Below are 15,033 nucleotides of genomic sequence, written 5' to 3'. Positions count from 1 at the left end.
GCCTGTGACACTCCTGCCCCCTCCGGGGTCACTTGTCACACGAGGTGGGAATTTCCCCCCCAACTTTATATCAAAAATGTCAAAAGATTTACTGTAAAAAGCACCTCCAGGCCATGTTTAAGGTGACTTCTGTGCTCTTGTTTTGCTTTTCTTTTTCTCCCAAAAGGGAATTTCACACAAATCACAACAAAAATACACATTAAACTCTTTTTTTTACACTTCCCCAACTACTCTGCTACTCCCAGCTGGGTTCTTGTTCTCCATCTCTTTGAGGGAATACCTACAGCTCCTGTGGCTTTAAAAAAAAAAAAAAAAACAAACACTGGAGTTGTTATTGTGCAATTATTTTGCAAAAGTTATGTATCAGTGCTTAAAAAAAAAAAGAGCAACGAAATGACAAGGCACAGGAGATGGAGGAATTCAAACATATGTTGGAAATGTCACAAACAGCAAAGATCAGAGCAGCAAAAGCCACCAGAAAGCAGCAAAAAAAACCCCCCTAAAACTGCTAAATATAATTAGGTATTTAATTAGGGAACCAAAGCATTACTAATATATGCTTTAAAATTTGGGAATTCAAAGCATAGAAACGAAAGCAAAACCTTTTCTATTTTGGGATGACTTTGTGCAGAAAATGAATCTGTGAAAAGAACTTCCCATGAAGCACAGGCTCAGCAGCCTTGGGCAGCACTTTGAGAATATGGGGGGAAAAAAGTGTAAATAAGGCTCCCAAAATCCACTTTTCATAGTCAGAGGGGCAGAAAAGGGATTTATTTAAAGAATCTCCCTCTCAGAGTTCTGCTTCAGTGGTTTTTTTTGGAGCAGGGATGTCCTGGAGGAGTTGAGATCAGATTATTGTGGCATAGCTTCAACATGGACCTGGAGCAGAGGAATTGGGGAATTTGAGTCTAAAAGGAATAATTAGGAAGAGAAAAGCTCCTGGCAGAGCACAGAACTGAGCCTCAAACTCCTAAATTCACACTATAACCCAAAACCAGCCACAACCAAAAAACCACCAAGGGGTTAAATTCCAGCAGTTTTGTCCAACATTGTCCCATTTATTCAAAGCAAAGGAAAAATAAAATCACCCCAGTGAAACTCCAAAGGGGGAACTCCAGTGTGAAGGTTCATGAAGTGACAGCCACTAATGACTTTTGACAATTTGACTTTTTTTTTTTTTTCCATGTGGAGCTGCTGGGAGTTGGGGAACTCTTTGGAGGTGCCTGAGAGGGACAGGGACAGAAGGACAGGGATCATCCCCTGAGCTCTGCTCCCCATTCCTGAGGCTGATTCCAGCCACAGACAGGTTTATGCCCATTAAACTCCAGAAAAATTCACTGTCACTCCCAGTTATCCCAACTGGATTTGTATGAAAAGGAGAGGAAAACAACATATTTTAAATTGCCTTTGGAATCCAACACCTGAAGGTAAAGCCAAGCCTCCAACAGGATCTACCTGAGCTTTGGGAATTGGAAAGAATTCTGAGAAAGATTTTATTTCAATTTCTGTTTGAAAAAAGAAAAATGTCAATGTAGTCACAGCACTGGACTTCTTTTTTTTTTTTTTTCTAATATACATTAAATTAGAGGAGCAAGTGCTCTTTAAATTCCTGGGTTAAAGGACATTGGTCATGATTTTAAGGAATTTGCAGTGATGTCATTCTCATTTTGAGATTAGACATGTGCTTCCCTGGAGACAAATAAAAACATAATCAATTTACACCTCTCCATCCAAAATCTAGGCTAAAATACAGAATATACACACAGTGCCTTAATTCAGCTTTCATTTGATGTTTTGTTACCCAAATAAATCCCATCCCTGAGTGAGTGTGGAATGTGATGTCCTAATGCTGGGTTATTCATCATGGAATTATTGAATAGTTTGGGGTGGAGGGACCTTTCCAGGTCATGGCAGGAACAATTTCCACTGTCCCAGGTGCTCCAAGCTCCATCCAGCCTGGCCTTGGATATTGCAGGGATCCAGGGATTCTCTGGCAATTCCAGCCCAGCCAGCAATTCCTAATTCCCAAATCTCCCCTTTCCCAATTCCCTGTGTCCTGTCCCTCCATCCCTTGTCCCCAGTCCCTCTCCAGCTCTCCTGGATCCCCTGCAATGTGCTGGAAGCTCTCCCTGAATTCCCTTCTCCAGGTGAACATTCCCAGCTCTCCCAGCCTGGCTCCATGGATTCCTCTGGATTTGCTCCAGGTGCTGCTGCTGTCCCCAGGGCAGCTCTGCAGGTGAGGTCTCACCTGTGGGGACAAAAGGACAGAATCCCCCTCCCCTGCTGTGGGATCAGCCCAGCACTCAGGGGGTTTTGGGTGCCAGTGACATTTTTTCCATGTCAAATGAAACTTTGGGAGGAATTTGGAAAGGTGACGGTTCACCCATGTTAATCCCCAGCAGTGAATCAGGATTCATCCCTGCAGCAGCAATGGCACTGTGACACGTGCTTTCATCAAAATCCAACTTTGCTGATTAAACATCTCCAGGAATTTGGTTGTTCTACATCAGAATTATCACAGTAGGTAAAGGTCACACTTCTATTCATGAGGCTCTGGGGTTTTTTTTTCACTCCCTCTCCCTGGCTTTGCCAGACAAGGCTCAGGCCTGGAGCCAGGAGAATACAAATGGGGGAGCTCAGCCTCCCCTGCTTGCTTTGCATCTGCTGGTTGGTTTGGGTGTGGAGAGGAGGGCAATGCAAATTGGAACCTCTGCCCCATCTCCCACTTCTCACAGCAGAATCAGGGGCAGCAGCACCTCAGAGAGATTTTTCTCTCCCACTACAGCAGAGCCAGAATGAATAACAGTCCCAGGGGGGGAGGTTTTTCTGGATCATGCTTTATTCAAGGCACACAGTGCTTTTCAAACCCTGCATGCTTTGAGGAAATCTGCAAAAGCTTTGATTTATCAGCACTCCAGGCATGTTGCTTGTTCTGCCAAGATTTCTGGGTAGGTTTTGGGAGAATTTATGGAAGATCCCAGCACCTTTGTTTTGTTTACCTCACTGAGTTGATTGGCATCTATAAATGATATTGTGCTCTCCAGGGCTGCTGCCTTCCATTCAAAGGATTCAGTTCCACTGCTTCCAAGATTGTATTTTGAGCATTGTAAAGCTCCTGATGGAGGGTAATTACAACAAATTATCTGAATAATTCTAATACTGCATCTACTCCATTACAAATGACAACCAGCAATTATACCCATCCCAGCTTTTCAGCAAACTGAACAGAAAAAACCACTTCACTCTTGACCTGGGCGTGTCCATAGCTGATAATAAGCACCCATTCTGCTCACTGCAACAATAGTTCTCCATCCTTGACAACTTCTATTTGTTTTTTGGTTTTTTTTACCAGGGAAGAGGTGGCAAAAATGTTCCTTAGGAGGCTCCCAAGGGATGCAGATGGGAAAAGGGGTTTTTTTGTGGAATGAAGGTGATGGGGTCAGCAGTGGGGACAAGGCAGCTGAGGGGGACTTGGATGAACTTTTCTATCAGAAAAATAGAAAGTTTGGCACTTTTTGCACAGAAGAAAGATTGACCTGGAAGCAGAAAACACAGAGAGGTTGTGGCTGTTCCTGGATCCCTGGAATGTCCAAGGGCTGGATGGGGCTTGGAGCACCTGGGACAGTGGCATTGATGAATTTTAATGTCCCTCCCAACCCAAACCATTCCAAAATTCCATAATTCTATATTTCTATTCTACTCCAAACACTCAGTGCCATGAAGAATTTGGAATAACTGCCTGGGAAGGAGATGAAACCACCAGGAGCCAGCAAAGGTGAGACATCAAAATCCCAATGGCAAGAAAAAACAGCAACCAGCACTGGAGGGATTCCCTGCAATTCATCAACTTTTATTCATTTTTACCAACCATTTTTCTCATCAGATGAAGGACTGTGCTGCCTGGGTGTCAGGGTGCACCACAAAACCAATTCTCCCTCCCATCCCTCAGCCTGGGTGCTCCAAGAGGAATGATTGTGACAAACTGCACAACCCCAAGGAACAAAATGAGGAATTGTCCCAGACTTGCCTCCCCCTTTTGCAAAGATGCAGCACGAGGGGATGGTTTTATTTCCTTTGCAGGATATAAACTGCCCTGCTCTGTGCAGCAGTTCTGAGTTTCTGGCCATCCACCAGACCAAGCTGTCACTCATTTACCTCCAAAATCCCCCAGGATTTACTCTGCTAGAAAATGACACTTGTCAACATTTCCCCCTCCTTGTTGTAATTACTGTTATTTGTACAAGGTCTCAGTTTTTCTCTGTATAAAGAACAATTCTCTCTTGTATCCCCTGAATGAATTCCCTGGCTCAGGTAAAAAATACCAAACTTGGCTATCCCAAAACCAAGGAACTTTTGAGGCACCTGCACTTAATTAGAAGCATTATTTCACCTTACAGGGTATGATGAGCTTTATTTTTTTTTTTTCTCATTTTGAAAATGCTGTCTCACTGTTCCTCCAGAGACAATGATTTTGCTAAAAGTCCCCAAGAATTATTAAAGCCACAAAGAACCTGATCACCATCACATTTTCCAGCATGCACAGCACTGCTGGTGCACATCTTTCTCTCCATCCTTTTCATCCTTCAATAAATCAGTTAAAAAAAAACCCTAAATAAACACAGTGAGTTTATATTCCAAAGCATTCTGACATCATTTGGCATCTCAGGCACCACCACTCCATCCTTTTGAATTATTACTGCAAGGATTGGTTCATAAACCATAATTTAAAAAAAAATAAATAAAAAAAATAAAAGAGATGCTGTCCCTCCATGCCTTGTCCCAAATCCCTCTCCTGGAGCCCTTTTAGCCCTGCAAGGGGCTCTGAGCTCTCCAGGGGAACATTCCCAGCTCTCCTAGCCTGGCTCCAGCCCTCTTTGCCACCCCAATAAATTTGATTAAATTGGATTAAACCACCCCAGCAGGAGGAGAATTGTCCCTCTCAGGCTCCAGAAAGACTCTTGGAGCTGTCACACCTCCAGAACAAATCCTGTAAATTTGTAAAAATACAACTTGGAGAGACAAAATTGCAACAAAATGGGAAATATGGAGCTTAATTAATAACAGTGGGAATGTAGGACTTTCAGTTTTCCCCCATTTATTCCAAATCTGCACAGAATTCAGGACAATTCAACTCCACATTTCACCCACAACTTCTTCCCTGGCAGTTCCAGCAGCAGGATTTCCATGGACTGAGCAATTTCACACTTAGGTGTGAGTGAATTTTGTCTCTGAGAAGTTTGGAAGTTGCCAAAGGAAAGGAACCATGGAAGTGCTTTTTAGGGATATCCCACAAAGTGCAATTCCTGTTGAGCTAGCTGAAATTCAAGATTCCCCAAATTAACCAAACTAAAGGCCAACTTCTGGCCTGCAAAATGAATTTATGCCTATTCTGCAGATCTCTAAAAGTCAGCAGAATTTAGAGTTAAATCCCTCAGGAATATCCCACCAAAAAGTTATTTTGTGTCATGACCTGATGCTTGAAAAATTTGCTTTTCCAAGGGCTCACATCCCCTAAAAGGCTTTTCCCAAGGTTCTGCCAGGACTTTCCTTTTGCTATGTGCCCTTGAAAACCCTGCAAGTTTGAACCAAATAATCCAAATAAAATGGGAATAAATGAGGGTCCTGCACTGGAATATTTAGGAATTCAGCAGAATGGGAAAATGCAGCTTAGTGGTGAAGGAACTTCAAACCCATTATTTGTAGCTCAGCTCAGGAAAATTAAAAGAGGGGAATAATTGAAATAAACAGTTCAGATTATCATAAATGAAAATTAAACTCCCTTTTTTCTCTTTCTGCATCTGTGGGGAGACAGGAATTCACCTCCATGCTCTGAGTTTTCTCAGATCACAACATTTTAAACTGCACTAAAGGTTTTAAAGAAAAAAAACCCTGCAAGAAAAACAAAGGTAAAACACAAAGCTGAGAGTTCCCACATGAGGTGCCCAACTCCAAGGGAATTCCAGCTCAATACCAAAGGCTTTTCCCAAAAAACCCTTGAGCTAAACACCCCCTCACTGGTGTAAAATACAATAATGACAAAAAAATTAAATTATTAATCTTTCCTTTCATTGGCTCCATTGGGGATGTGGGATCCAAAAGGCACCATCACTCCAGATCTTTGCTTTTAACAGCAAATCTTAAATACAGGAATCACTTTTTGTTCAGCTCTCCTGCCTTCAATCAAAAATTCATAAAGCTTGATGAAAGCAACCACAGGCACTGTATAAAAATTTTAAGGTAATAGTACCATGAAGTGGATTTAAACCACACTGTGTTTTCATCCTTGGATTTCCCTACTCAGGGAAAACCCTCACTGAAGTATTTTTTGAACAGTTTCATTGACAGATTACAAATTCAGAATTTATCAAGTTTTCTCTTTTGTTCCACCACAAAAACCAAAGATGTTTCTCTGCTTCTGCTATGGGAGCTCTTCTGTTGCTCTACAGATTTTTATTTTTTTTTTAGCCATGTCAGAATATTATTTCCTATATTTGAAATGAGAGTTGGGGTTATTAAATCAAGTTTAATTTCTGCTGCAAGTTTATTCCTCAAAGCAAAGGAACTGTTTGAACAGCTCCTGCATGGCAGGATCTCAGCTTGTGATGGAGATTTAAAGTGTTTGATGATTCTGGTGACCTTGGCAGGGCTGGTTATTGCTTGGACTTGATGATCTTGAAGGGTTTTCCAACCTCAGTGAGTCTTAAATGTGGACCTCAGGTATTTTTCAGGAATTTTGTACCTGTTTGATTGAATTGATTGATCCCTTCTGCCCTTCCAGCTTTGCTCAGAACTTCTTCACCACGTGGTGAGCCCTGAGCTGCCCAGGAAATTGGATGAAACCATCATTTTAGATCCCTCCTGACTGAACTGTTCTGCTCCCAAGGAATAAATAAATCACTGGAAATTCTCAATCCTCCACCAGAACACCAGTGAAATGCTGGAAGCCAATTTAAGTTTTAAGTTAATTTAAGCTTTCCCAGAGCAGCTGTGGCTGCCCTGGATCCCTGGAAGTGTCCAAGGGCAGGTTGGATCACCCTGGGGTGGTGAAGGTGTCCCATGGCAGATCTGGGACATCTTTAATGTCCCTCCCACCCCATCCCAAAGCATCCTGTGATTCCATTAGGAATGAGCTAATCCTGCTTTGTTGGCTCAATGAGCACGAGGCTGGCTCCAATACCTCATTACCATGGAATCACATTAACACTGTTTTCAGCTATTCAGCCCCAGCTCTTGCAAATGTCAAAATTTCTCTGTTCCCTCAGCTTGTATTTCATCCAAAGGGAAGGAGGAGCTGGAGACATGTGAAATTTCTGACAGGCTGTTGATTTTCCCTTTGGATGAAGCATGTTTGAAAACTCCAAACCTGACTGATCTGCTGAAGCACATTCTCTGACAGACAATATAAAATCAATGCCTCACATATTAAGAGGATTTTTTTGGCTTTTTTTTTTTTTTTTTTTTTTTTTTTTTGGCATGCGAGAGTTTTTGTTTGTGTGGGAGGTGGCAGTGGGGGGTGGGGTGGGGATCACTTTATTTTCTGTCAGGGAAAATGAACAGCCTCACCTTAAGGTTTTTATAAACTGTCATCTTTAATCAGACACACACAGCAAGACTGTCAGTTCTCATAAAGCATCGGGGGGAGGAAGAAAAAAAAAAAAAAGGCACAAAATGTGAAGCTGTTCCCCATCCCTCCTCCCTGTGAGTCTCCCATCCCTTCCTCCAGTCAGGAGGAAACCTTTCCTCTCAACAAGGATTTGTCTTTATCCTTCAGCAACTCTGCCTTTGTGAGGGTTTGTCAGGGAGGAGAAGGTTTGGGATTTGCCTGGGAGGAACATCCACCCCTACTGCTCACAGACAGAGAGGTCTGAACACTAAAAACCTCCTGAACACTCATTAAACGGGGGGAGAGGGAGGGAAAAACATTCCCTGGGTAGGTGTCCAATGGCTCCCATCAGATTCCCATTCAGGCCAGTGGAAGGAGTGGATGAGAAGTTGGATCAAGAGTGGAATTTCTAAATAAAACTGGGAGTATCCAGGGAAAGCTCTCCTAGTGCAAAGTGCCCTGCCCAGGGTGGGGGAGCTGGAATTAAATGATCTTTAAGGTCCTTTCCTCGTTTCCAGTGTGAATTTGGTGTTTCTCTAGTAAGGACTGGAGATCTCAGAGGGCAGTGTCCAGTTTGGGGTCACTCCTGAGTGTCCAGTGCTGGGACAGGAGAGACTGGAGGGGCTGGAGGGGTCCAGGGCAGGGATGGAGCTGGGAAGGGTTTGGGGGAGCTGGGAAGGGGCTCAGCCTGGAGAAAAGGGGGATCAGGGGGATTCTGTGGCTCTGCACAACTCCTGACAGGAGGGGAACAGGGACAGGATGAAACAGCCCCAAGCTGTACCAGGAGAGGTTTAATTTGGATATCAGAGAAAATTCCATCATGGAAAGGTGCTCAGGGATTGGAACTGCCCAGGGAGGGCTGGGGGCCCCATCCCTGGTCCAAGGAATTCCTGGAGGTGGCACTCAGAGCCCTGGGCTGGGACACTGGGGATGGGGCACAGCCTGGACTCCATCACCCTGGAGAGCTTTTCCAAGCTCAGGGATCCTGGGAATTTGTGATTTCCTGATCTGAGCCTCGCCTGCCTCACCACATCTCCTGCCCCAGAGAGCAGGAAGAGGTTCCCTACCTTGCACAAGAATTCCATTATTAAGTGATATTTTCCCACCCTGCTGAAATGTAAGACCTGGTGAAATCTGGAGCGTTCTTTTCAAAGATCCACTCCCTTTAAAAGTTTCCAAATCCTGCTTCCTGTGCACTTTATCAGGTTTTTTTTTAATTTACCCTGATCCTCTGCACATTACTCAAACACAAACTTTATGTAGCCAACACTCTGAGTTCCCTCTCCTCAGCCTCATTGATTTCTCTGAAATCAAGTATTTTAGGTTTGATTCAGAAAGCCAAAGGCATCAGCTCTCATTATTTAGCAGTATTTGTGCCACAGGAGGACCTGACATTTTCCATCTACTTCACTAATAATAAATAACCCTTAGACTTCAAAATACCACATATTTTTCTTAACCTACTTGGTGTGATTTAGCATAGTTTAAATGCAACAAACCCATCTGATTTTCACACTCCTTTTGCTTCCCTAAACCCACAGTCCCTGTATTATCAAATATTAATTTTATAGTGTGCAACTACAAGATATTACAGTATATTTTAAAATAAAATAAAATAAAATAAAATAAAATAAAATAAAATAAAATAAAATAAAATAAAATAAAATAAAATAAAATAAAATAAAATATAAAATAAAATAAAATGATGATGATTATTATTATTATACTGAAAGGGGTTACTGGTGAGATACCCAGGGGTTCTGAGTTATACTCTGAGTTTTAGATCAGTTTAGTGATGTAGTTTTTAACACCAGCAGCAGCTGATGCCCAAAGACCAAAGGATTTTGATGTCCCATGACAACTTTGCTGTCACCTCCCAACATTTTCAAAATAAACAAGATTTAAATTTTACATCCAGCACCTTTTATCCTGACATATCCTGAATTCTACAGCAGCTTGGCAGGATTATTCCCATAAAACATAAACCTGGGGGGATGCCCTTGTCCTGCACCTTGTGCACTTCCCTCCCAAGGACAGGGAACTCCTGGGAACTGGAACTTCACCATCAGCAGCTCAGAGCCACCAGTGGAGAGGAACATTCTGATATCAACAGGCAGCAAAAGTCCATCAGCACCTGACTAGTCCCTAAAGGATTTTTTTTCAATTTAATAGCAGAATAATCCTACTTTGATTTGCATTAAAATAATTGGAAGGAACAGTTAACTCCAAATTGGCTTTCAAGTGACAAGCCCACTGCTGTCAGTGATGGAAAAGAGAAGAAATGAAAAGGAGCATTTTATTTGAAATGAAAATGCCAAGGTACTGCTGCTCTTCCCCCCACTCCCATCAATCCCAAACAACAAGAGCAAGAAAAGTCTTTGCAATCCAAAGTCTTTGCATCCAAACAATGGCAGCAGTGAAAAATTAGGAATTTTGCTGTTCCTTCTTCCCCTTTTTCCCCAACTCTTTGTTTTTCTCTTTCTCCCCAGACTCTGAAACCCAGGGCAGTGATCAGACACCACTGTGGGATGCAGAGGGTGCCAGGATAACCCCACTCCCCCTTCCCAAGGTCACATCCTGCTGGGAAGTGACTCTTCCTCCTGAATCAATGAGCACTTGGCTTTCTCCTCCATCCTCCAACCCTTTTAATTGCTGCTTGATCCTAATGAAGTGTGGCTGATGGTAATGAATGGAAACCCTGCTGGCCTCAGCCCCACCATCCATCCCCTGCATCTCCCATCCCTCCCCCTCCAGCCTGGAGACTGCAGACATCTGTTCCTCAATTGTCTGGTAATAAACACACTCTAGAAAGCATATGTAAAATGATTATTACCCCGAGGAGCCAAGTGCCTTTCAAATGCCAGCTGAAACAAATAAACATTAAAAAAAAAATTAAAAAAAAAAATAAAGAAGACATCAAAAAAATCCCCACCAAACAAATGGTACGACAGACATGGCTCAGGCTGTTCCATATTCCAGAATGAAGGGTGCTGGGATTGCTCCTGTGATTCCTTCTTCCCAAGAAGATGTTATTCCTCAGCCCAGGAACTCCAGTGCTGGTTGCCAGCAAAGGATGAAGGAAAAAACTGGACTCCTGTGGTAACTTTTATACTTTGGCACCTCCCACAAAATGTAATTGAGGGAAATCAGAGGTGGGTTCTGCCTCAATTTCTACCTGCAATTAGTTTCCAGATGTAGTTAGGAAAGTCTATTCCCTGGAATCATGTCCTCTAGAACACCCACTTGTCTCTCAGAAATGCTCTCAGTTTATTCCAGTGTGCTGCTGTCATTAAGTGCTGGTAATTAACCTGGGCCTTGGTGTGTCCTTGTGGAAATTAGGAACCCTCATCCTGAACAGCACAAATCTCACTTCCCTGCTCTGAAGGAATTCAAAGGCAAGGAAAGCTCTGAAAACCATTTTTAGGTATTTTTCCTCACACTGCCCATGCTTTTAATTAAGAATTTCTCTAAACTTTGATTATTGAATGGAATGGGTTCATTTGCACCCCCCACCCCAAAGTCTGACCTTGTGTTCTTCAAGAAGATCTGGAGCCAAGTTCCACCCTCAGCTTGTAAATAAAAAAGGATTTAAAAATGGTTTTATGAGCAGCAAATTTGTCCCTGTGCTTGTGCAGCTGTGATGTGATCAGCACTGACACTCCTCATAGCAGCAGTGAATGTTCTGCTCCCAGCTCTCCCCTCAACAGTTCAGGGCTGAATTATATTTTAAAGCCATCACTTTATGTGATGCTCAGCCTTTAAATCAACACACCAGGGTCTGGTTTCTCAGTCATCCAGTTTGTTTAATACTTTCAGAAGCACTCAGCTGCCTCATAAAATCAGTGAGTCCATGCAGTGCTGAAGCTCCTCTGGCAACGTGTTTATGGGACTTTGATAAAAACAGGGGGGAAAAAAAAACTTTGTAAATAAAATATTGATCATTTGAATTCAAACCAGATCCATTTCAAGCATGTACAGGGGACAGGGATGAAAGATGAGGGGAGTAGGTCATAAAGAACCTCAAAAAGGAAAATAAAACAGGTGGAAATTTCACAGCTCTGCAGGAATTACCTCCAGGAGAGCTGGACAGGAGCATCTGGAAAAAGGGCAACAAGGATCTAACCAAGACATGATGATTTCATGATTCCACATGCCAGAAATTACTGCAAAATTCAAGATTTTAGCAAATTCACCTCACTGAGCATTTCAGCTGCTGGTGGGACAGGCCATGGCCATCCCACCAGGAACAGAATTCCCTGCAGGGAATTATTCCCAGCTCCAGAGATCCTGCATCCCATCCATCCCTCAGTCACCATGAGTTAAATCTCTCAGCACATTCCCTGAGTCCAACATTAAAATGAACAAAATCACATTAAAATGAATAAAATCACATTAAAATGAATAAAATTACATTAAAATGGTTTTTAGAACCCTCTCCTACCCCCAAACTCTCCCATCCCACAGGGAGAAAAGGGCAAACCAGGTGATCTCACATTTTTCCTTCTTTTCCTGCAGTTATTGATGAAATCCTCACTGCAAGGGAGTGAAGATGTTGCAGGTGGTTGGCACAAAAAATACACTGTACACCTTCATCTCCATGCAATTATTTTTTATGAGGCAAATGATTCCTCCTGCCTGACTTGCAGGCTGGGAATGCAGAGTGAAGTGTTTGGGAAGTGCTATTTAAAGCAGAGCACTTGTGTTTCTCTCAGATGGGAGGAAAAATAAAGCAGGGAGGCAAAGAGCAAGAATTTCAATCAATGGGAAAGATCTCATCAATAAAAAAGCAGGAGCATCACCACCCTGTGGGCTTGCAAGATGTCTGTAAAGTCATTAATGATTAAAAAACTGAAATCCACATCATCATAGTCACACTGAATTTCAGCTGTCCAACATTTCCCAGCATAAATTAGCTGAAAATTATAAAACATCCTGTAGCAAATTTTATTTCTTCAGTTTGAAAGAGGCAGAGGTGGAAATTTAATGTGCTTATGGAATTCTCCACTTTGTTATGGGCACATAGCAAGAAATAAACTCTTTTTTTTTTCAAGGCAAGATCTTGCACATCATTGCACATTTCAGGATGTTCTCAAGATTATTCCAATCTCTGCTGTTATGACACCAGAAATTTCAATTTGGAGGAATTTTTGCCTTTTCCAACTGTGTTTTTAAGTCACAAATAAGCCCAGCTCTCAGCCATGGAGGTGTCAGGAGGAGATTCCAATTATTTTTATGAATATTTTGTGGGAAATCCTCTCCAAAGGTGCTGGGAAAAACCATGTCTGGGGAGAGAGGAGAACCCTCCCAGGAAAATAGAGGTGGGAGGTTGCCATGAACTGAGACAAACATTGTATTATTTAAATTCTACAAAACCAACAGCACAAACTGTTAGAAAAGCAGCAAAATTCAAATATCAGAGCTGAGCAATACAGTGAGAGGTTTATTAAAGGCTTGCTCTGTTTAAAGTTCCAGCTGTGACAATTTGAATCCTTTTTAATTTTAATTCCTGGCTCACTCTGGATCAGGAATTAATTTGCAGTCCTCAGCCCAGAGTGTTTTATCCATGAACTCACCTTGCAGCTCCTCTGACTTTTTAATAAGCACAAAGAACAGCAAGAATCAATTTGTGGCAGGTTGCAAATAAACTTCACCCAGCTTAGGTCAATAAATGACATTGGTCAGTGACACAGGGTCACCCAGAGAGGAAATCCCACCTGACATCACAGTTCAGCTTGAAAAAGATTTTATAATATTGTCAAGTTTGGTTTTTTTTTACACACAACAACTTTACAACATCAACAACTTCAGAGCAACCTCTTTGCTCTGGGATCTCAGAACTGAAATGTGCCCAACATCCCCACAAATCAGAGGTTTAATTCCACTTATTCCAAGTCTTTGCAGCTGTAGGAAAGTGCAGAAAAGCAGATTTTACCTGAGCAGGGGGTGGAAGATGATGGTGATGTTCCTGGCTCCTGGTTTGCACACAAACTTGGACCCACCACCTTCAATTAAGTTATCATCTGGTCCTCCTGGAAAACAAGGTGGAACAAAGTTGTCTAACAGACCTTGACATCCCTTGATTTTCAGATAGCAAGTGATAATTAAACATTTAGCAAGTGATAATTAAACAGGAATTAAATGCTCCTTTCCTGGTGAAAGATCAGGAATGAATGTGAAGCTTTGCACTGCCAGGGCAGAGGTGACTTTGGGCTCTTCCTTCCAGAGTCAGGGACATTTTGGCACAAACCCCACCAAATCCAGGCCCTTCTCCTCCTCACCAACCCTTGGCCACGTGGCTCAGGTGTGTTTTGAAGCCCCCAGTGCTTGGAAAAGCTCTGGAGAGCAGCAATTCCCAGGATTTTCCTGCCTGCAAGTGCTGCCCCTCTGAGTGGGGATGGCAGAATTTAACTCATTTATTGTATTTAGCATTACTGCCTCTCCCAGGAGTTCATTCCCACCTCTGAGATTTGTAATTCCTGTGTGGAGCTTTCCTTTCTCTGAGTTCCACCTCAGCTAGAGGAAAAAAAATAAATTTGCAGAGTTTGGCAGCAAAACACAACTCAGGGAACATCAGTGACACAAAACAGTCTCCAGGGTTTGGAGTGCCCCAAAATTACTGCCACAGGCAGCTCCTGACACCAAAGCACCTGAAATTTGGATATTGGGAGAGAAAAGAGAGGGGAGGGAAAACAACAACTCCCTGAAAGCTCTGCATGTCCTGGCAGCAACAAAGTCCACAGGGATCCATCCCTGAAAACATTTTTAGGACCCCACACATAAATAAATCATCAAGGAATGGTTTGGGGACCTCAAAGCCCATCCAGTTCCAATCCCATGGGACACCTTCCCCTGTCCCAGGTGGTTCCAAGCCCTGTCCAGCTTGGACACTTCCAGGGATCTGCTCTGGGAATTCCATTCCAGGGCATCCCCAAAAAGGAACTTGGGCAAAGTTTGAACATCCCAGGTATTACCAAACCCTTTCCATGTGAACTCTCCTTAAAGACTGATAATAAATAATAGATACAGAAACCAATCTCATTATTAGGACAGCTTTAGAGGCAGGGAAATGACAAAGTTTTGAGATCAAAACCACCCCAGCAGGTCACTGAAGTTTTTTACCCTGTCTCCAAACAAAAAGGATTTCTCCAAATGGGAAAGAGGAGCAACACAACTGATGAGGAAGTGACTCAAAACTTCTTTTCCAAGGGAATTTTATGTGTTTTAGAACAATCAATCCACAGAAAAATCTCTCTGGTGACTGAATTTATTTGACCCTTCTGCAGCAATGTGCAAAAATTGAGCAGGTCACCAACACCATATCCCTCTAGGTCAGGAGTGTTTCCTACAAGAATTCCCATAGATTCAAAGATGTGAGAGTAAAAGCTCCAGCACTGAATTCCCCATGGAGTGGGAAATCCTGGGAAAAGGGA

The 15,033-nt window shown here is 42.6% G+C and overlaps 1 protein-coding gene across 2 annotated transcripts in view; it reads right to left on the bottom strand.

Annotated features, from left to right (window-relative positions):
- Window positions 1-15,033, bottom strand: part of EXOC4 (exocyst complex component 4) — a 280,009-nt gene that overhangs the window by 115,875 nt on the left and 149,101 nt on the right. For both annotated transcript variants that reach the window (XM_056482278.1, XM_056482279.1), the window contains exon 10: window positions 13,536-13,632. In XM_056482278.1, coding sequence (XP_056338253.1) covers window positions 13,536-13,632 — 97 coding nt within the window. The remainder of the gene's footprint in view (window positions 1-13,535; window positions 13,633-15,033) is intronic.

The sequence above is a fragment of the Oenanthe melanoleuca genome, chromosome 1A, assembly GCF_029582105.1.
Source record: "Oenanthe melanoleuca isolate GR-GAL-2019-014 chromosome 1A, OMel1.0, whole genome shotgun sequence".
Lineage (NCBI taxonomy): Eukaryota > Metazoa > Chordata > Aves > Passeriformes > Muscicapidae > Oenanthe > Oenanthe melanoleuca.
This window is presented reverse-complemented; position numbering and strand designations above follow the sequence as displayed.